General features: G+C 25.0%; 1 protein-coding gene across 1 annotated transcript in view; it reads left to right on the top strand.

Annotated features, from left to right (window-relative positions):
- The first annotated feature begins 6235 nt into the window (after positions 1–6235).
- LOC111637629 (tudor domain-containing protein 3-like) overlaps positions 6236–23580 on the top strand; it is a 32468-nt gene continuing 15123 nt past the window's right edge. Inside the window, exon 1 of the mRNA XM_023383162.1 lies at positions 6236–6795. Within this exon, the coding sequence (XP_023238930.1) occupies positions 6532–6795 (264 nt within the window). The 5' untranslated portion in view covers positions 6236–6531. The remainder of the gene's footprint in view (positions 6796–23580) is intronic.

Below are 23580 nucleotides of genomic sequence, written 5' to 3'. Positions count from 1 at the left end.
AAGTATTTGAGTTTTTATTTTATAGCATTTCCTCTTTTATATGCCATAGTGTTGCACAGTCATCTCAGTGTCATTTTTCATGGGTGATATATCCAGATCACACCTTTCCATTGGCATGAAAAAAATCATTTGTGAGCCACTTGTTTGATACAGTCAAGCTTAAAATTACTACAGTATTTATTTACTCAGTGCATTCAAAACAGCTTTTATGAATTATAAAGAAAAGTATTTACTTACTGGTTCATCTGAGAACATAAATCTAAGATAATTGGAGTTCTAATACTAGTAATCATTTGCATTTTTGATTTCTTTACTAATTTTCAAAATCTCTAATTGTAAGAAAGCTGTTGAAATATTTGTGAATTAAATGTAATATGTAAAGGTTCAAGAGNTTGAAAACTTGTGTATTAAATTGTGGGAATTAAATTGTTGTGTACATCATCATATAATAGTTACATACAGTAAAAATTATTTTAGTTCAATATCATAACCAAGCTTCACAAGATGCTGTGAACTAGATGATATAGATTCAATTTTTCTGATATAATTACATGCTTAGATTTACATTTAACAATCCTATCTCTAGAACTATATTATGTGACATTATACTATAATATTTATTTACAAGATACTTCAAAGGGTTGCCAGCAGATTTCACTAAAATTTGCTAGAAAGTAAATTGTTGTTTGATTACATTGCATTTGAATGTATGATGCTATATCAAGAACTTGAAGCAAGCTAAATATTTCTATTCTAAATTGAGATTAATCTATTCTTAAGATTATTAAGATAAATTGAGATAAATTATTTGGTTTTACATGTAATTGTATGGGGAAAAATGATTCATCTTACAGCATTTTCATGATACGATCTCAGTTTCAGAACAGATTAATTTCGTATCCTGAGGTACCACTGTAAATAGTATATGCTTATTCTCTGTGTAATTCATTTTTGTGTTGGTAGCAGCTCTTTATTTAATAAACTAAACTTTAAAATAAATTTATTATGTAATTATATAGTTCTTATGCCACATTTAATTATAATTGAATAATATATAAATCTTTATAATTAATTGTGGTACATTATATATAAATTATCTATTGTGTATATTAATATTGTGCCCTAATTTTTTAAATTTGTGCTTTGGTACAAAAAATAAAAAAAAACTTTGTTTAGTTATAAGAGTGGTATATGACTTCCAATGGCAAATGTAATAAAAGATCAGACAAATCTGTAATATTAAAGAAAAATTGAAAACTTAGAAGAATGGAAAATTTGCAATTACATTTCACTGTTTGTAGGATTCAAATATGATAACTTCTACTATAATAACATTTGTGAAAAATACTGATAAAATTAAAAAGACAATGGAGGAAGTCTATACAATAAGAAACCTACAAAAAAGGATATCATCTACAATTTATTAGATATCACTTATGGTAGCTGTTATTACATTCTATAAATGTATGTCTCTTTAATCCGAATGACTATTAAGTTTGGTAGACTATCATTACAGCTTTCAGGTTAGACACTTCTTTTATTGTTTTCTCATGTGCATTTCGGGCTTATATAAATGCTAAGCCCCTCTTCACTGCAATACTACAAATTAATAACATGACAAAATTTCTCGCATGTAGGTCTTATTTACTGACATAAAATTACCATACTTAAAATTGTCACACTTATACGATACATATGGTTCTGTCTTCTAAAACCATGGTGTATAGTGGGTAACATTGGAAAGAGTTTTCAATACAGCCATTAAAAACACCAAAAGTACACTTTCCACACACAATGCCAGGCTGCAATTTTTACTTATATTTTTTAATTTATTTAATTTAAAATATATGCTTTCGCCTTCAAATCAGTAGTGTCTTATCTCTGTATGTCATACTTTTCTTTTAGCAATTGAGTTGTGCCAGCCATTTATCTAACTTCTTTCAGGGAAAATTTTTAAATTGAAATAGCATGACTTTCAGTTTGCATCAAAAGTTCACATATTGGTGCCTCCTGCCCTTAAGCTTTCCATACCTGGTCTCGCCTTTCATCTATCTAACTCCATTCTCAAGATTAAAGAAAGATGGACAGATGACAGTTGAAATTTATGTTTACAATTTTTTCAAATTGCAGCCCAATCATTTGAAACAGTAGAGGAAACTTCTCGTTTAAAGTACATTTGAGTAATATATTTTTGCGTAGCTTGTTTTTTGTATGAATTACAGATTTTCTTGCTTTTGGAAATAATTATGTTTGTCTTCTGATTGGCATTGTGACAGATTTTGGTCACTTTTGTAAACATTTGTGCTGCTTAAAAACTTTTCTTCTCAACCTTTTGCAATTCTGTTGAAAAGACTTCTCTGACTTTCTCCTCTCTAGACAGGCTTGTTCATCTAGGTTCCTCTTTTTAAGGTCTGGCAATGTTTGCAATCTTTCCTTCAAAAGTCTGTTGTCTTTCTTTAACGAGATAAAACTTCTGAAATAGTTTCTTGTGGGGTGTGCAATGGATTTTTTAGGTCAGTGCTTTAGGCTTTGTCCATTTATAGAACTTACAATGGCATTTAAGATTTATTTATTTATTTCTTTTTAATAGACTGAATATTTAATTTATATTTTGGGTTGTCTGTGAAATACTGTTACTTTCATTTTTCAATTAATTAATTATCTAGCCTGTGTTTCTCATTACCAATATCTTATGTCTTCATCATAAGATGATATTTGTTTTGCTTCAAATTATTAGAGAATAGTTACAACAGATTTTATGTAAAAAAATTTAAATAACATCAATTTTATTTTAAGAAAGCTAGCTGCTAATGTCATGGATATGTTTTTGTTGCACTGGATGTAAATAAATTGCTGGCTAAATGTTCAAATGTATGTTATAATTATAGTTTAGAAGATGACTGAAAGCAGGCTTGAAAACTTGTGTATTAAATTGTGGGAATTAAATTGTTGTGTACATCATCATATAATAGTTACATACAGTAAAAATTATTTTAGTTCAATATCATAACCAAGCTTCACAAGATGCTGTGAACTAGATGATATAGATTCAATTTTTCTGATATAATTACATGCTTAGATTTACATTTAACAATCCTATCTCTAGAACTATATTATGTGACATTATACTATAATATTTATTTACAAGATACTTCAAAGGGTTGCCAGCAGATTTCACTAAAATTTGCTAGAAAGTAAATTGTTGTTTGATTACATTGCATTTGAATGTATGATGCTATATCAAGAACTTGAAGCAAGCTAAATATTTCTATTCTAAATTGAGATTAATCTATTCTTAAGATTATTAAGATAAATTGAGATAAATTATTTGGTTTTACATGTAATTGTATGGGGAAAAATGATTCATCTTACAGCATTTTCATGATACGATCTCAGTTTCAGAACAGATTAATTTCGTATCCTGAGGTACCACTGTAAATAGTATATGCTTATTCTCTGTGTAATTCATTTTTGTGTTGGTAGCAGCTCTTTATTTAATAAACTAAACTTTAAAATAAATTTATTATGTAATTATATAGTTCTTATGCCACATTTAATTATAATTGAATAATATATAAATCTTTATAATTAATTGTGGTACATTATATATAAATTATCTATTGTGTATATTAATATTGTGCCCTAATTTTTTAAATTTGTGCTTTGGTACAAAAAATAAAAAAAAACTTTGTTTAGTTATAAGAGTGGTATATGACTTCCAATGGCAAATGTAATAAAAGATCAGACAAATCTGTAATATTAAAGAAAAATTGAAAACTTAGAAGAATGGAAAATTTGCAATTACATTTCACTGTTTGTAGGATTCAAATATGATAACTTCTACTATAATAACATTTGTGAAAAATACTGATAAAATTAAAAAGACAATGGAGGAAGTCTATACAATAAGAAACCTACAAAAAAGGATATCATCTACAATTTATTAGATATCACTTATGGTAGCTGTTATTACATTCTATAAATGTATGTCTCTTTAATCTGAATGACTATTAAGTTTGGTAGACTATCATTACAGCTTTCAGGTTAGACACTTCTTTTATTGTTTTCTCATGTGCATTTCGGGCTTATATAAATGCTAAGCCCCTCTTCACTGCAATACTACAAATTAATAACATGACAAAATTTCTCGCATGTAGGTCTTATTTACTGACATAAAATTACCATACTTAAAATTGTCACACTTATACGATACATATGGTTCTGTCTTCTAAAACCACGGTGTATAGCGGGTAACATTGGAAAGAGTTTTCAATACAGCCATTAAAAACACCAAAAGTACACTTTCCACACATTCATAACGAAACCCTAATATATTAATATTTTTATAATTTTTTCCTCAATAACATCACACATTCCAATAAAATAACAATATAATACAATACATACCCACTTTTATATTTTTCAACATAAGTACATCTTGTAAACAATGTGTATTTTCTACAACATAATGTTGTAGAAAATATATATGTATGAGAAAACAATAAAAGAAGTGTCTAACCTGGAAGCTGTAATGATAGTCTACCGAACTTAATAGTCATTTGAATTAAAGAGACATACATTCATAGAATTTATTAGATATTCATATGGTTCTAAAATTCTACTCAAATCGATTTACTTATATTTTATTATAAATAACATTTATGTATAAAATGTAGATACTTTATTGTATTATTTAATGAGTCATTCAATTTTAATATGTTGAAACACATCTGATTGAAATACATTGATTTGTCTTTCATTTATGCCAATTTGACATATGCCATCATCTACAAGAACTTAACCCAATGGAAAACAAGAACTGTATAACTATATTTAAATTTTTTTTTTTTCAATTTAATCAAACACACAGTATATTTTTTAATCTATATATATATATATATAGATTAAAAAATATACTGTGTGTTTGATTAAATTGAAAAAAAAAAAATTTAAATATAGTTATACAGTTCTTGTTTTCCATTGGGTTAAGTTCTTGTAGATGATGGCATATGTCAAATTGGCATAAATGAAAGACAAATCAATGTATTTCAATCAGATGTGTTTCAACATATTAAAATTGAATGACTCATTAAATAANGTATAATTGGAGGAAGACATGATTAAATCAACAGGTAATCTTGAGGTATAGAGCACCCAGCATATTGTCCCTTTCATGCAAATTTTGCATTTGTTGTGTACTGCCTTCGTGGTGTAGCAATTTTAATGGCCAACAGTGTATTTAATATATACATATATTATTTATTAAGTTATTTAATTTTAATTTATTAATTTAATTTATTTATTAAGTTATTTAATTTTGTATAAAGTTCATTATACTCAAATATATTTAATTTTATTTAAAGTTTTGAAATCATCAGTTATTATCTTTTTATTGATAAAAATAGAATCAAAAGTTCAATAACGAAATTGTAGAATTACATCAGATATGTTTAGAATTAAAAAAACCACCAGTATTGATTCAAATTCTAAAAAGATGAGAGAGGTAGTGATGGGTAATGATGATCCATGGGTGTGGCTAATGTCATCATTAAGACCATGTGAATGACTTTTGTTTTATCTTGTTTTCTAAATAGTAGATATGAATTTTAGTTATTTTTTTAAATACTATTTTAATTTAGTTCAGATATTTTAAATGTATTATTATTTCATTTTTGAACTATTCTAAAGTTTTGTAATAAAAGAATATTCTTAAGAAATTGTTTTTATTCAAATTTAATGTTCTTAAGTATTTGATCTGAGGTTGAAACATTGATGACTTAAAAGATGTTTAATTCAGAACAAAACTTCACTCCTTGATCAGTTTCAACGTTTTAATGCTTTTTTTCCTATAAATATATGGTATTGTTTGATTCAGAGATGATGATCAAAATAAAGCTCATTTGTATATGTTTCCTTGATTGAGAGCAATAATCAGTGATTAGATAACATACTATCATCCTGTTCTACAAAGCTAACATTTTTAATTGAAAATATCAGTGCCAAATAAATCTGCATACACTTGATGTTTTACATCTTGACATTTTAATTCTGTCATCCATTAATGTTGTATGACTTCAACAAAGATATCATCAGTTTTATTATGAGATTGAACTTCATATTCAAATAGTTAAGTAAAAAAATACTTGCTATATTTCACTGTTCTTAACTTGTTTATTCTATACATTATATTAAGAAGTCTAATATTTGAATAAAAAATTAAAATATGTTAGAAAATTTATATTTAAATTTCAAAATATTTCATTTGTAACATTTCAGGAGTCAAATAATGATGTTAGAAATACCTTACAATCACAGTTTGGAAAAGAAAAATATGAAAAATTTAAGAAGACTGGACAAAATTCTTATCAAGATCAAAGGACAAATTCAAAGAAAAATAATTATATACCTAGAGAATCAGAAAATTTTCATTTGTCTCAATCAAACAATGATAGATTACATGATAAAGGTTCTGGAAAACTAAATGATAATCATACTAGAACTAATACTAGAAATTTTAGAGATATAGATAAAATGAAAAATAGGAATTGTGAGAAAAATTTAGGATCTGAATCAAAACCTTATTACTCAGATGGAAGAATGTTACATAATAAATCTAGTAGAAATAGATTTTGTGATGAAAATGAAAGGTTTGTGGAAAAGAAATCAAATTGGACAGATAGCTGTAATGATCATATGTTTTATTCTTCCACATTGGTGCCTTATAAGAATAATGAACAACAGTTTATACCAAAGGAAGGAAATAGAGTTCTTGCCAAATATTGGGAAGATAATAAGGTAAGTTGTAAATTTTACTATCATATTATTATATAATGAAAAGTTTAAATTAATAATGACAGATGGAAAAATAAAATTTTTCCGTCTATCTCTCTATTAGTATAAATCTGTCACTAAATGGGGTTAAGTTTATTTGAAATTTTAAGATAAGAATTGATTTTATTGATGACATTAAATTTATGTTTGGATTTCACAATTCATCAGAATAATTTACTAAATATAAGTTTATAACTTGTGATAGAAGTTTGATTTGCATATAAATTCTAAATACTTAATTTTTAGTTACTTTATATTTAACTTTTCAAATATAAAAGATCCAAGTTTCTTTAGAATGAACTATATTTAAAAATAATTTGAAAAAAATGAATAAAGTTAACTTAAACACAGGTGTCTTCGTTTTTAATATACTAAGCCAAACAATTGCCTTAATTCATTGGGCTATTTTTAACATCTACCTTAATTAATAAAAGTTTTAATGTATTTGAAAAAATTATTTTTAAATATTCCAATTATGCTTTAATATACAGTATTTTAAACTAATTTTGATGTAATTATATATTTAAAAAAATTATTTAAAATATCCATATTATTATTCATTGATAAATTAATTTCTATATTAAATTACTATGAATAATTTAATTATTGAAGTAAAATTACTTTTTTATAATCAAATATCTAATTTTGCAGTTTGCATATGATTTTTTCATGTATAATAACATAATAAACCAACAAACTCTACCTTTCTGCTTATTTGGAAAAAGCAAAAAAGAAAGGGAAAGAAAAAATAACTGAATGGGTACCCATTTACTATGTTGAATGGAAAAATAAAAGCTTGTGTTAGAGAGGGAAGCTGCTAAAGAAATAGTTTTTAAAAAAATGGAATGTAGTTTTCATGTTACAAATGAAAAAAGAGACTCAAGCATTACAACAGAAGAGATGTGTACAAGATTCCAATTGAAAAGTATGGTAGTAAAAAGTTTTACATAGGTGTAGAAACAAAATTTAGAAATGCAGATGAAAGAACATATTGAGAATATAAGGAAAGATAAGGGGAATACAATGCGTAGAATGATGGCTTGTGATAAAGATATGAATGTAGACATTGAGGGAGTGAAAATTTTTAATGTTGGTTCAAGATGAGATGAACTTGTTGATGACAGAAAAAGTAAAAATATAAGAGGAAAATTTGAGGAATGAATATCAATAATTTATCAGTGCTTTGGAGATAGCTAGTGAAGAAGTAACAAGGGAAAAGGATAGAAGAATAGTTTTCATAAAGTACATGAAAAAATAGTGTAATGGTTTGCATAGGAAAAGAGCATGCACATTGTTAGTTGGATTTTGAAGTGTTCCAAAATTAGTATGTCTGAATAGAATATGATGAATTGTATTCTGGAGAGGGACAGATAAATCTGAAAGCATTTATTTATAAGAGTAAAAATAAGTTACATATGGTTTTTAGACTCTAATAAGCAAAAAAGTAAAACAAAAACTTAATTTCCAATTATCATAACCCTTAAAATTGTGATGATTGGAAATTAAGTTAATATTTTAATATTTCAGTTTTTTTGTTTTTACAAATTTGTGAAAAGTTTATGAAAATTAATGTTAATATTAAACTAAAATTTATTTAATTAAAACATTATTTAGGACTTTAAGTGCTTTCATACATTATAGTTTTATATTTACTTAGCTTTATTTCAAACAAATTTAGATATTCATTTTTTTTTAACATTTATTGTTTTAGTATTAATTGCATGCCTTGAATTGCTTTAGTGCTAACTGCTATGTCATGAAATGAACATTAATATATTATGTACGGTACAGTACGTTTGATATTTAAATAGCAAAAATTTATAATTATTATAATTAAATTTGTCAAATAAAAAAATTCATAATCAATTATGTTCTTGTGTAAAGGTTAAATTTTAGAATAAATCTTAAATTTTTCAAATGGAATGATGATACAGTAGAGCGTCGTTTATCCGAAAGTCAGTTATCTGAAAGCATTCCAGTTGGCAAATTTTAATTTTCGCTAGTGCTGTGGCGCTGCAATCTTTGGCTATGTCTTGGGCTACTCAAATATTTTACGTTTTTGATACTAAATTAACTTCTGAAGTATAATTTTTTATTTGTTTTTATATTTTTAAATATATTTATTTTGTTTGTACAAAATAAAGAAATAATTTTTAACGATACAATAGCCACGATTATTATTTTAAAACGTTTATGTTAGGCTTAACACCGATGAAAATTCAACGCAAAGCGACACGCAACAGAGAAAAATTTCAACACGGGATAGGTTAATATATTTTTTCATACATAATCGATTATCTGAAAAATAAGTTATCCGAACAACCTCAGTCCCCAATTGATTCGGATAAACGACGCTCTACTGTATAATTTTTTTAACTAATACTTATAATACTTATTGTAATAAGAAATTAATCTTAATAAGAGTAACAAGAATTTACATATTTTCATTTGCTATGTTTTAAATAGAAAATATTAAATGTCATAGTAAGATGAATTGCAATAGTTGATTGCATCAAAATGGTATTTTTAGCTGCACCAGAATCATATAAAAAATAAGAATGTAAATTAATATAATAATTATAAATATTAAATTCATGCACTCAGCTTACTTTTTGTTTATAGTCAATTTAATTTTGTTATTTTGGAGATACAACTTTTTAATAGTCGTAAATGACAGATTTAATAAAAACAAAAATAAGAGAATTTATTTTGAGATAACAATTAATTACATTTAGATTAATATTATATTTTGAGTTATATATTATGTATGATTGTTTTATATTGTCATTAAAATTTTTTATATTGCAATTTAAACGTTAAAAAATAATTTACATATTTATTTACAAATTTTTATGTATTTGTACACATAAAATTAAAATAAAAACTGTTTTTCACAATATACATACAAGAAAAGAAATATTTACAATATATATGATATATGCATCACATATACAGCCAATAAAAAAATATAATATATATTTTAAAATTTGAGATTTTTATTTACAATTTATTTTATTAATACACATAAATATCATAAATTTATTTTGATATCTATTATTTCTGCATTTAATACTGATGAATTAACATTTTCAGATTCTGTAAGAATTTCTTCTTCTTCAGATTTATCATAGAATGATTTAAAAGATTTATTAAATTTAATAATTAAATTATCATTTTGTATAATTGATCTTGAGGAATTTTTTATAACATGTCTTTTTCTTTTACAATGTGGCATTGCATACCGTAATTTTTCCCAAAACCACTTTTCTCCCCATTTCAAATATGTTTTTGTAGAAAGGAAAAACTTGAGATCTTTATCAAGGCACTTATTCATAGGACATTCTCCTCTAATAACTATAATAAGTCTGTCAATTTTATCTTCTAATGTTTGGTGATATGCCACACGAAACTCTGTTTGACACCATATACTTTTAAGAGAGTCTTCTGAAAGAATGAGTATAGTTTTTTTACTATTTTTTACTGAACTGATTATATTGCAATTAATAAAATTTCCTGCTAGCCAGTCGCGATCTTGAATACATAATTTATAATAGGGACTAGAATTTTCTAACTCTTCAATCATACATGCAACAATATCTTGATCAGCTGGACTATATGAAATAAAAGCATCATATAATTTGTCTTCTTCAAGTTCTTTTTCATTGTACAAACAATGAAAAATTGCATTAAAATGTATATACATATATGCAATTATAATTTGTCTATATTGGTAATAAAAAGTAGATATCATGATTAACAGAAAAATTAGTAAGAAACATAAACATAATACAATAATAATTTTCTGCATTTGGTATATATTACAGAATCTGTTAGGTGAAATTTTAGTTATGGCTATATTTCCAAGTTCAAGGAAATTACATGTAATATTATTTATATCATGTATTTTCTGATAATTATCATTCAGCCAGTTTTTAAATAATAAAGTAGAACAATCACAAATCCAAGGATTATTTCCTAGATATAAGCTATAATTGCTTTCAGTTATATTATCAAATGTTGTTAATAAATTATTCTGTAAATTTAATAATTTCAAATTTTTAGCCATTTTAACATTTGCTATTGTTTTAAGTTTATTATTACTAATATAAATTTCAGACACATTTTCCCATTGTGAATTATTTAAATCTAAATGAACTATGTTATTGTTATTTAAGTAAACTATACTTGAATTAAAAGGTAATGGAGAAGGTAAAGCTATAAGATGAGAGCTACTGCAGTTTACTATAACAGCAGAATCATATTTCATATAACAGGAACAATATGCAGGACAATCATTTTTTATTTGACAAGTAAAACTATTATCTGAAATAGAGAGAATATTTTTATTATTTAATTGCATCGGAGAGTAACATTTAAGATATTCTATATCGGGAAAACTAACTGAATGTATAAACGTTTCATCTCTAATATAATTAATGAAATCGTGGAGATTGCAATCACAATGTAGAGGATTTCCTTGAAAATAAAAGTGTGATAAATTTTCAGAATTTAAAAATGAAGAATTTTTAGGATGGTATATTTTAATTTTTTTGATAGATATATTCTTAATCTTGTTATTTTGAAGAAAAACTACAGTATTTGAATTAATTACTGGTATTGAAAAATAATTTAACTGATTATTTGTAATATTAAGTGTTTTTACATTTCTAGGCCAGAAAGTATAAGGAATGAAAGTTAAATTATTAAATGAAAAATTAATAGTTTTTAAGTTTCTGTTAGAACTAAATGATATTTCATTTGGTAAGAATGAAATATTATTATGACTTAAATCTAAAAATGATAATTTTTGCAGGTTTTTGAAGGAATTTTTATGTATTTTAAATATTAAATTTGAGTCAAGATTTAGTTTCTCTAATTCAACTAAATTTTGAAATATTTCTTGAGACAGTTCTTTTATGTTATTTTTACTGAGTTTCAATGTAGATAGTTTAAACTGATTTTCAAATATTTCATTAGGAAGTTTTTCTAAATCATTAAAATTCAAATTTAGATGTTTCAGATTTAAATTTTTTGAAAATAACTCTTTTGGTAAAATTTTGAGACGATTGTTCCATAAATGTAAAGTCTGTAATTGTGACATATGTGAAAATGTGTGTCTTGAAATATTAAAAAGATTACAGTTATGCAACCTTAAATCTTTCAGTTTATACAAATCAAAAAATAAATTTTTTGGAAGTTCTATTTTAGGATTATAGCTCATATCTAGTTTTTCTAAATTTTTATTTTTAATAAATAATTTTTTAGATAACGACTGTAAATCGTTACCTTCTAATCGGATGCAATTTACATTTGTTAGATTTTTAAATATGTTATCTGGTAATTGTTTTAATTTATTTTGTGATAAATTTAATATTTTTAATTTGTTCAAATTTAAAAATATATCATCATGCAACATAGTTAATTTATTGATATTTAGAAAAAGAATTTCTAAATTAGATAAATGATAAAATATATTTTTTGGTAATGTAGATAACTTATTTCCGGTTAACTTTAAATCAGTTAATTTTTTGAGAGGGAAAAACACATCATTTGGTAAACTGTTAATACTGTTGTGATTCAACTGTAATGATTTCAAGTTTGGAAAATTATTGAATAAATTAGTAGATAATGATTGAATTCTATTGTTGTTTAAGATAAGATGTTCTAAAGATGACATATTGGTAAACATGTAATCTTCCAGTTCCTTTAAGTTTTTCTGATCTATAAATTCAAGTATTTTTACATCATGGTTTTTTAAAACTTCTGAGAAAGATTTTGATGGTTTTGGACAATTTATGAATTTGAAGTAATGTATTTCAGGAAATTCATATTCTTCAAATATGTATTCATAAGTGATTTGTTGATAACAATAGATAGAAACTTTAAGATTGAGAGAATGTACAATAGTTAAAATATCTTCATGAGATCTTTTATCTATACATTTCATTACCCAAGCAGCATTACTTTCTCCATTAAAATGATTGTTACAAAAACATGCATAGTTTATTGGAAGTCTCACTCTGCATAAATGACTTTGAATAATTGAAATTGATAATGATAGTATTATTATTTTGAACATTGAAGGTGTTAGTTCATATAGCTGCATTTATCTGAAAATAAAACAGATTTATTTTTTTTTTACATAAATTCAATATATACAATTTAGTAATGAGAAATAATAAAATAATATGTTTTGAAACAAGAAATACTAAGTTAAAGGCACTAATGATTGACATTCCCAGGAGATTTTCTCAGAAAAAAATCTCTATAAATATGTACAGTATGTATTATTTAAAAGATACAAAAGAAAATCTCAAAGTTATGGTAATGAATTACTGCAATGACAAAAAAGACTTTTTAAACAAAATGAATCCAATATTAGAATTATTACTTATTCACAAATAATAAATATACTTTCAATGTCATAAATAATTGTAACTGGAGATAGGATTAAATACCAATTATTTACATTAATTGACATTGATGGTTAAACGTCAACTATTGATAGCCAATAATATATGAACTTGTAGTGATTTTTGTTTTAGGCTGTGTCAACTAATAGTGCAAGGACATAAAAAAAAAATTTAATTCTTGAATTAATTACCATGTATTTTTTTCAAAAATAATTTTAAGTTAACTACAGAAAGTTTGTATAGTGATTATGCTTGAAACTGTTTTTGTTTCAAAATAATTATTTAAGTTATTAGCAGAAATGGAATATTTTTTTCTTAATATGTCAATTAATAGTACCTTTACCTTACTAAATATATATATATATATATATATTTAAGATAGAGTATGTTTAAAATAATGAAAATATACACATATATAGGTATCCCTCATACAACATGGCATTTCTACAACATAGTTTTGCTCTAACATGGTTTGAGAATTTGGAAATCCTCTGTACAAAATTCCACAATTTTTAAGTGCAAACTCTATTATTCAATGTTTCTTTATTCAATTAAGCATGTGTGTTGTCTCAAATTTGCCCATGGATTTTAGAATATTGAAATTTTCAATTTGTTTTCTGCCTTTTATCAGATTTAATGAAAACTAATAGTACAATTTTTTTATTCCTTGTCCTAGCTTTACTGTCAACCAGATTTTGTTTTGTTGCTTTTAGACTTTAGTCTTTAAGACTGTCGCTGTCTTTTGTTTTTATAGCTTAATCTTTGTATACAGTAAAGTTTATTTAAACACTTTTAGGTAATTATTATTAAACTGTTTAACTGTAGGTAAGTAATCATTTTGCAAAAATGATGAACAAAATACAGCAGTGTCTTGGTACTCAAATGGTTCCCAACTCAAACAATTCAGTATTCAAATACAAATTCTGGAAAAAATTGCTTAGTACTCAATTGAACAAATTTTCGATTAATAACATATTTTTATTTTATCATCCATAAAACATTTTTTTATGATAAAAATTAAAAAATGAAGATATTGCTGATATTTCTGATCAAGATCAACGAAAAAGCTCAGATGATGATGATACTTTGAAAAGAAAATCCCTCATTTAACTAAAATTAATATTAATGCATAATACAGTACTTTGAATTGTGATTGTTAGTTAATTAATTATTGATTGGAAATAAATTATTGATTGCTTTAATAAACATATGTTTCTTAGTAACAAACAAGAATAGTATACTGTTGTTAACTTTTGGAACCTAACCTATGCTTTGCACTAGTCCTTTGTTTCATATAGCATGGATTCACATAACACAGTACTTTTTTGGAATATAATTAATTGTTATATGAAGGATACATACATATATATATATATATATATATATAATTCATCACTATAAAGAGGTTATAAAACATCTTAATTAGTACATTTAATAATAAATAAATATTTTTTATTAATTTTGTTAGTTTAATTTTAAGTGCATTGGCACTTTTTAGTTAGTAGTTTTAAAGCACCCTAGCACACATCTATATCTTAAGCAGAATTTTAACCCATAATCTAGCAAACTAAAAACACCTTAACACAGTCATCTGTCAGATTGGTGAATTAATGTGTTAAAGTGGATTTTATTAATAATATCTGTTAACTCTCTTTGTAAACTGAAGTATTTGTAAACAAAACAAAATACACTACAGAACCATAAAAAAATTTAACTCCAGTATGCACTTTATTGATGGAATATGGACTAACATCTTCAATCACTGTTCTGGATTTTCTTCAGGTCCTATATTTTCAAAATAGAATGTATAAAGAACTTTTTAAGAGTTAAAAAAAAAAAGTTTTTTATGCATTCTGTTTTGAAAATGTAGGATCTGAAGACGATCCAGAACAGTGATTGAAAACATAGTCCTTATTCCATCAATAACATGTGTACTGAAATTTATTTTATTTATGGCTCTATAGTGTATTTTTTAACTTCTGTTAAAATACTTGAAATACTTATATAATTTTAAAAGTTACTACATATAATTAAATTAAACTAAATATAAAAAATTATATTTAGTTTAATTGTTTATTAAGAAATATTATGACGAAATATTTGCATTCCACTTATTACATCAATGATTTTGCTTGAATTTGGTACAAATTTCAACTAGAATATCCAGCAGATGGCATTAAAAATGTAATGCTTTTTCTATCCAAAAATCTATTTCCAAAAATTCTCCAAAACAGAAGCAGATAGAATCAAACTGTTTTTTGCTTTATAACCCTATTTAATTCTCGTATTAATGTACAGTTCAGAATTTTGAAAATTGAATTAGTTAATTTTCTATATATACTAAGTTATGTATATGTAAGGATGTGTCAGTTTTATAATTTATGATTTTCCCATTTGGCCATATTGATATTATTCATAGAATTTACTTTAGATAGTACAACATAAAATATAAGTGTATTTAGCATTTAGCATCTACTTTGAAATAATTGAATTTGAAATTTGCAACAGGTATGAAGTTTTCCTTTCTCTTGTTCATATATAAAAATGAATAAATGTGAGCAATTTATTAAAGAATATCCATATATTCTTTGATTATTAGCTGCATTATAGAAACAAGTTATTCGAGTTTTAAGTTGCCTAAGCAGAAATTCAGAGTTAATAGCTCTTATATCATACAAATCTATATCATAGTCATATAATCAATGAATCATTACTTGGTTTTATTTACTAAATTAATTAATTTCTAAAAAAATTACTAATGTAAAATTTTAAATTGAATCAAAATATAGTTAAGTTAATAAACTAAATTAATAACAACATAATATTAAATTAATATCAAGAACATAAACTTAACTCAAAAATGAAAAATATAAAACAATTTCTACTATTAAAAGTAAAGTAAAACTCCAATTACAATTTGAAAAATTTTATATATATATATTTCTGGTACTCTGATTTTTATACATGCATTTTATATCAGAAAATATATTTTGTTGTGGAATAATAATGAATAAAATCACTAATAAAATATGAAAAACTAGAAAGAAAATAAGAAAAAATAAAAACAAATGTAAAAGAAGTAAAACGAGAAATACTAAGCAATAAGAATTGAAGAACATTTTCAACTTTTGACTGTCAACATCTGACCAGAACCATTAAGATCCAGGATTAGAGCGGGCCTCTTTAGCCTTTTGTTTGTTGAACAAATGGAATACGATAGAATATTTCTTTATTAATTAAAAAAAAAACAGTTTTAAATATTTTACTTTCTGTTAGTAAAAATGACGTTAATTTTATAGCGGTAGGAACCCCTACAGGCCCATAAAACTTTCTCTGGGCTTTGGAAAAATCCTCTCCTCGACGGCCCTGCATCCAACAATTTATCTGTACGTTACGTTTTAAGGAAAGCGTCCTAATTTAAAAAATATTTTCATGTCGAATAATTTTTTATCCAGTGCTCGAATCGTTAAAAAAACTTCAGGTTTACATTTCGAACTCAAAAATATGAGATAAATACTTACTTTGAAGAAAAGACAGGTACTTCCATGCCAAGTTATTTATCTATAGTTATTTTTAATGACTCATTTATTCTAATTATATTGGAATTATTTAAAACCGTATACACATTTTTATAGGTATCTAATCAAACAGCTGTTAAAATATTAGAACGAATTTAGTAGAAAACCTTTTCACGAAAGTTCGTCTAAAATAAAATTCGATTTTTCTGATGTATTTATAAATATAACATTTAATAGTCGAAAAACTTTAAAAGCAATTAGCAGGATTTAATTTAAACTCCAATTTATTAAAGGTAACAACTTATAAAAAAGACTTACCCACGCTTTCGTTGTTTCTTTCCTTAGCATCTATCGTGGTCTGTCACGTTGTATGTCTTCTGCTTTTTCTTATACTGCGCGTGCTTACGAAGGAACCGTGACGTCGATAGCGATTAGGAAATTCAAGAATGCTTTTTATTATATAATATAAAGAATGGAGTAACCTTATTGTTTACTTTTAACGTCAATTACGATTCGAAAGAATATTTTTGATATTCTCATGGTTTAAAATTAAACAAGTCTGAACGCCATTTACCTGTCCCACTGACCTTTGTCCACGGGAAAAGTGCAAAGACACGCAAACTGACGGTTTCTTATCCTCATTTTTTGTATCATACGTTCTGTAGTTTAAAAGAAGCTTTAACCTAAATACAGAACACTTCTTTTTAATTAAAGAATAAACTTTTATTTGAGGGAAATAAGAGCTAAATATAATTAGTATCAATTATCGCATCGTTTTTATAATCGTTTATGAATATGAAATGCTTTTAAATGAGTCGATGATTTGTGCCTATCGACGATAAAACGATTTTAATACGCTCTATTTAATTCAAAAGTATTTTTTAAAAATATTTTAAAAATAATTTCTTTCTTTTTTTAAAAGTATATTACTATAATGTCAATACGAAAAATAGTATTGTAGTGATTAAGTAGTTTTTCAGAATTAATTAGTTGTAGACTTGTAATGACGTCTTTCGGCTTGAATGGAACGATGTTTTTTAAATAATGACGCAATCTGTTACCTCATCAAATAATGGCTACCGGAAATACCCTTGTTATTTCCTCTCTGTCGTATTCTGTTCGGGATTTTCCCCGATTTAAATTTAAGTAACGAGGGGATTTTTACTTCTTCCGACGAATGCCAGTTTCACTTATAAGGATGGATGAGAAAGGGGAATTTTTTTAATGAGGATAATATATTAAACATAATTAAGTTTTAGATAACATCTTTTACTACAATAGTCATTTATATGCACACTGTACAGTACAATATCTTTTCAATTAATTATTTATTAATGTTTTATTCGTATCCGGGATTTTTCTCTCGCATTTGAAAACATTAGATAGAAAAATAGATGCTGGAATAGTTTGTTTTTTGTCTTAAATATTTTACAATAATCCAGTTTAACGTCAATATATGAGATTTGGAAACATATAAAAAAATATATTAAATATAAAAATGATATTATTGTTTGCTTTTAATTTATAATGACATTAAATAATATTTTTGTGATGTCTTCTCTAATCTTTCTTCATCTAAACCAGTATTTTTCAACCTGTGGGTCGCGACCCCCAGGGGGTCGCGGGTAAAAGAAAAAGACAAGTGTTTGTAGGTCCTACACTGCATTAAAAAAACTACAATTTCAGCGAGAAGGCTGTACCTGTTTATTTTACAATACAATTGGTTTTTGATCGATATTTAGATCTCAACCATGGGTATAGCCAGGGAGGGGCCTGGATGGGTACGGCCCACCCCAGAAAATCATAGCCGAAAAAGTGTTGAGCTGATTCGCAAAAAGAAATAAAAAGTAGAAAAGTAGAAGCTGAAAATTGTTATCCCCCCCCCAAAAAAAAGGTCAACAGCTCCCAGTGCCCAATGTTATAATTAAAGGAAGTTTCATACTTTATGTGTGTTAAGTTATTGTCGATTCTTCTGAAATTTTCATTTTAATCAACAATAATTTGTCTCAGCAGAAAGAAAATTAAATACATAGTTTTTAAAATCACTGATATAGTTTTAATATGGCCCTAGGGGGTCGCCAGAATTTTTTAACTTGTAAAGGGGTCGCATATTCAAGAAGGTTGAAAAACACTGATCTAAACCAAGTTTTTCGTAGGTAAAAGATAATCGGCTCTAAGAAACATTTATAAATATTTGTACTGGAAAGAAAAAAATTATTAGATAATTTTTTTTTGACATTCTTGCCTGTATTTTTATACTCGATAAATCGACATAAAAGTTTAATTTCGTTAAAATATTTGGAATGAACTATTTTTATTTTAACATAAATTTTTACAAACGATTTTAAAAATAATTTTGTCTATATGTCAAGTCAGTTGAACTTTCTATTTTTGAATCATAATTCTTGTGGCATGGATTCATTTTCCCACCAAAATATATAAATTCTGTTCAGGTTTTAAATACTAATTTAATAATTTAAAATGTGAAGGACGTGCTATGTTGAAATAACAGTCACTATCACACCGGTTCTTAAACATCAAATAATAAATTTGAACTTTAAATTTCTTCTCTTACGAATCTGAAACAAACTTGTATTATTTAAATATTTTAAATTGAATCTCTAACGAATTTTAATTCCTCTTTGGTGTTGGGTATTGTTGAATGATTGCTTCCATTTCTTATTGAATGGCTTATTATCTGAGCTTTAGATTTCTCTAACAAAATTCAAGAGTGGTTTATCAACTATTAATTTTTATTTGCTTTTATGCAAATTATATAAAAATATTCTCTCTTAAATTATTTTACAATAAAGGTTATAATGTTAGTCTAATACTTTATATGTTTATTTTTTTAGTATTGCAATTTTTCCTCTTGGATAAGTTAATAAATTAGAAATTAATATAAAATCATATACAGTAGAGCGTCGATTTTCCGAATCAATTGGGGACTCGGGTTGTCCGGATAACTGATATTTCGGATAATTGATTTACGTACGAAAAAATAGTTTAACGTATCCGATGTCGAAATTTTTATCCGTTGCGTGTCGCTTCGCGTTGAATTTTCGTCGATGTTAAGCCTAACAAAGACTATTGTATCGTTAAAAATTATTTTTTTATTTTGTACAAACNTCAGATTTATCATAGAATGATTTAAAAGATTTATTAAATTTAATAATTAAATTATCATTTTGTATAATTGATCTTGAGGAATTTTTTATAACATGTCTTTTTCTTTTACAATGTGGCATTGCATACCGTAATTTTTCCCAAAACCACTTTTCTCCCCATTTCAAATATGTTTTTGTAGAAAGGAAAAACTTGAGATCTTTATCAAGGCACTTATTCATAGGACATTCTCCTCTAATAACTATAATAAGTCTGTCAATTTTATCTTCTAATGTTTGGTGATATGCCACACGAAACTCTGTTTGACACCATATACTTTTAAGAGAGTCTTCTGAAAGAATGAGTATAGTTTTTTTACTATTTTTTACTGAACTGATTATATTGCAATTAATAAAATTTCCTGCTAGCCAGTCGCGATCTTGAATACATAATTTATAATAGGGACTAGAATTTTCTAACTCTTCAATCATACATGCAACAATATCTTGATCAGCTGGACTATATGAAATAAAAGCATCATATAATTTGTCTTCTTCAAGTTCTTTTTCATTGTACAAACAATGAAAAATTGCATTAAAATGTATATACATATATGCAATTATAATTTGTCTATATTGGTAATAAAAAGTAGATATCATGATTAACAGAAAAATTAGTAAGAAACATAAACATAATACAATAATAATTTTCTGCATTTGGTATATATTACAGAATCTGTTAGGTGAAATTTTAGTTATGGCTATATTTCCAAGTTCAAGGAAATTACATGTAATATTATTTATATCATGTATTTTCTGATAATTATCATTCAGCCAGTTTTTAAATAATAAAGTAGAACAATCACAAATCCAAGGATTATTTCCTAGATATAAGCTATAATTGCTTTCAGTTATATTATCAAATGTTGTTAATAAATTATTCTGTAAATTTAATAATTTCAAATTTTTAGCCATTTTAACATTTGCTATTGTTTTAAGTTTATTATTACTAATATAAATTTCAGACACATTTTCCCATTGTGAATTATTTAAATCTAAATGAACTATGTTATTGTTATTTAAGTAAACTATACTTGAATTAAAAGGTAATGGAGAAGGTAAAGCTATAAGATGAGAGCTACTGCAGTTTACTATAACAGCAGAATCATATTTCATATAACAGGAACAATATGCAGGACAATCATTTTTTATTTGACAAGTAAAACTATTATCTGAAATAGAGAGAATATTTTTATTATTTAATTGCATCGGAGAGTAACATTTAAGATATTCTATATCGGGAAAACTAACTGAATGTATAAACGTTTCATCTCTAATATAATTAATGAAATCGTGGAGATTGCAATCACAATGTAGAGGATTTCCTTGAAAATAAAAGTGTGATAAATTTTCAGAATTTAAAAATGAAGAATTTTTAGGATGGTATATTTTAATTTTTTTGATAGATATATTCTTAATCTTGTTATTTTGAAGAAAAACTACAGTATTTGAATTAATTACTGGTATTGAAAAATAATTTAACTGATTATTTGTAATATTAAGTGTTTTTACATTTCTAGGCCAGAAAGTATAAGGAATGAAAGTTAAATTATTAAATGAAAAATTAATAGTTTTTAAGTTTCTGTTAGAACTAAATGATATTTCATTTGGTAAGAATGAAATATTATTATGACTTAAATCTAAAAATGATAATTTTTGCAGGTTTTTGAAGGAATTTTTATGTATTTTAAATATTAAATTTGAGTCAAGATTTAGTTTCTCTAATTCAACTAAATTTTGAAATATTTCTTGAGACAGTTCTTTTATGTTATTTTTACTGAGTTTCAATGTAGATAGTTTAAACTGATTTTCAAATATTTCATTAGGAAGTTTTTCTAAATCATTAAAATTCAAATTTAGATGTTTCAGATTTAAATTTTTTGAAAATAACTCTTTTGGTAAAATTTTGAGACGATTGTTCCATAAATGTAAAGTCTGTAATTGTGACATATGTGAAAATGTGTGTCTTGAAATATTAAAAAGATTACAGTTATGCAACCTTAAATCTTTCAGTTTATACAAATCAAAAAATAAATTTTTTGGAAGTTCTATTTTAGGATTATAGCTCATATCTAGTTTTTCTAAATTTTTATTTTTAATAAATAATTTTTTAGATAACGACTGTAAATCGTTACCTTCTAATCGGATGCAATTTACATTTGTTAGATTTTTAAATATGTTATCTGGTAATTGTTTTAATTTATTTTGTGATAAATTTAATATTTTTAATTTGTTCAAATTTAAAAATATATCATCATGCAACATAGTTAATTTATTGATATTTAGAAAAAGAATTTCTAAATTAGATAAATGATAAAATATATTTTTTGGTAATGTAGATAACTTATTTCCGGTTAACTTTAAATCAGTTAATTTTTTGAGAGGGAAAAACACATCATTTGGTAAACTGTTAATACTGTTGTGATTCAACTGTAATGATTTCAAGTTTGGAAAATTATTGAATAAATTAGTAGATAATGATTGAATTCTATTGTTGTTTAAGATAAGATGTTCTAAAGATGACATATTGGTAAACATGTAATCTTCCAGTTCCTTTAAGTTTTTCTGATCTATAAATTCAAGTATTTTTACATCATGGTTTTTTAAAACTTCTGAGAAAGATTTTGATGGTTTTGGACAATTTATGAATTTGAAGTAATGTATTTCAGGAAATTCATATTCTTCAAATATGTATTCATAAGTGATTTGTTGATAACAATAGATAGAAACTTTAAGATTGAGAGAATGTACAATAGTTAAAATATCTTCATGAGATCTTTTATCTATACATTTCATTACCCAAGCAGCATTACTTTCTCCATTAAAATGATTGTTACAAAAACATGCATAGTTTATTGGAAGTCTCACTCTGCATAAATGACTTTGAATAATTGAAATTGATAATGATAGTATTATTATTTTGAACATTGAAGGTGTTAGTTCATATAGCTGCATTTATCTGAAAATAAAACAGATTTATTTTTTTTTTACATAAATTCAATATATACAATTTAGTAATGAGAAATAATAAAATAATATGTTTTGAAACAAGAAATACTAAGTTAAAGGCACTAATGATTGACATTCCCAGGAGATTTTCTCAGAAAAAAATCTCTATAAATATGTACAGTATGTATTATTTAAAAGATACAAAAGAAAATCTCAAAGTTATGGTAATGAATTACTGCAATGACAAAAAAGACTTTTTAAACAAAATGAATCCAATATTAGAATTATTACTTATTCACAAATAATAAATATACTTTCAATGTCATAAATAATTGTAACTGGAGATAGGATTAAATACCAATTATTTACATTAATTGACATTGATGGTTAAACGTCAACTATTGATAGCCAATAATATATGAACTTGTAGTGATTTTTGTTTTAGGCTGTGTCAACTAATAGTGCAAGGACATAAAAAAAAAATTTAATTCTTGAATTAATTACCATGTATTTTTTTCAAAAATAATTTTAAGTTAACTACAGAAAGTTTGTATAGTGATTATGCTTGAAACTGTTTTTGTTTCAAAATAATTATTTAAGTTATTAGCAGAAATGGAATATTTTTTTCTTAATATGTCAATTAATAGTACCTTTACCTTACTAAATATATATATATATATATATATTTAAGTAAATAATTCAATT

Source organism: Centruroides sculpturatus, unplaced genomic scaffold (assembly GCF_000671375.1).
Source record: "Centruroides sculpturatus isolate CEXI.00-Female unplaced genomic scaffold, Cexi_2.0 scaffold846, whole genome shotgun sequence".
NCBI classification, from domain to species: domain Eukaryota; kingdom Metazoa; phylum Arthropoda; class Arachnida; order Scorpiones; family Buthidae; genus Centruroides; species Centruroides sculpturatus.
This window is presented reverse-complemented; position numbering and strand designations above follow the sequence as displayed.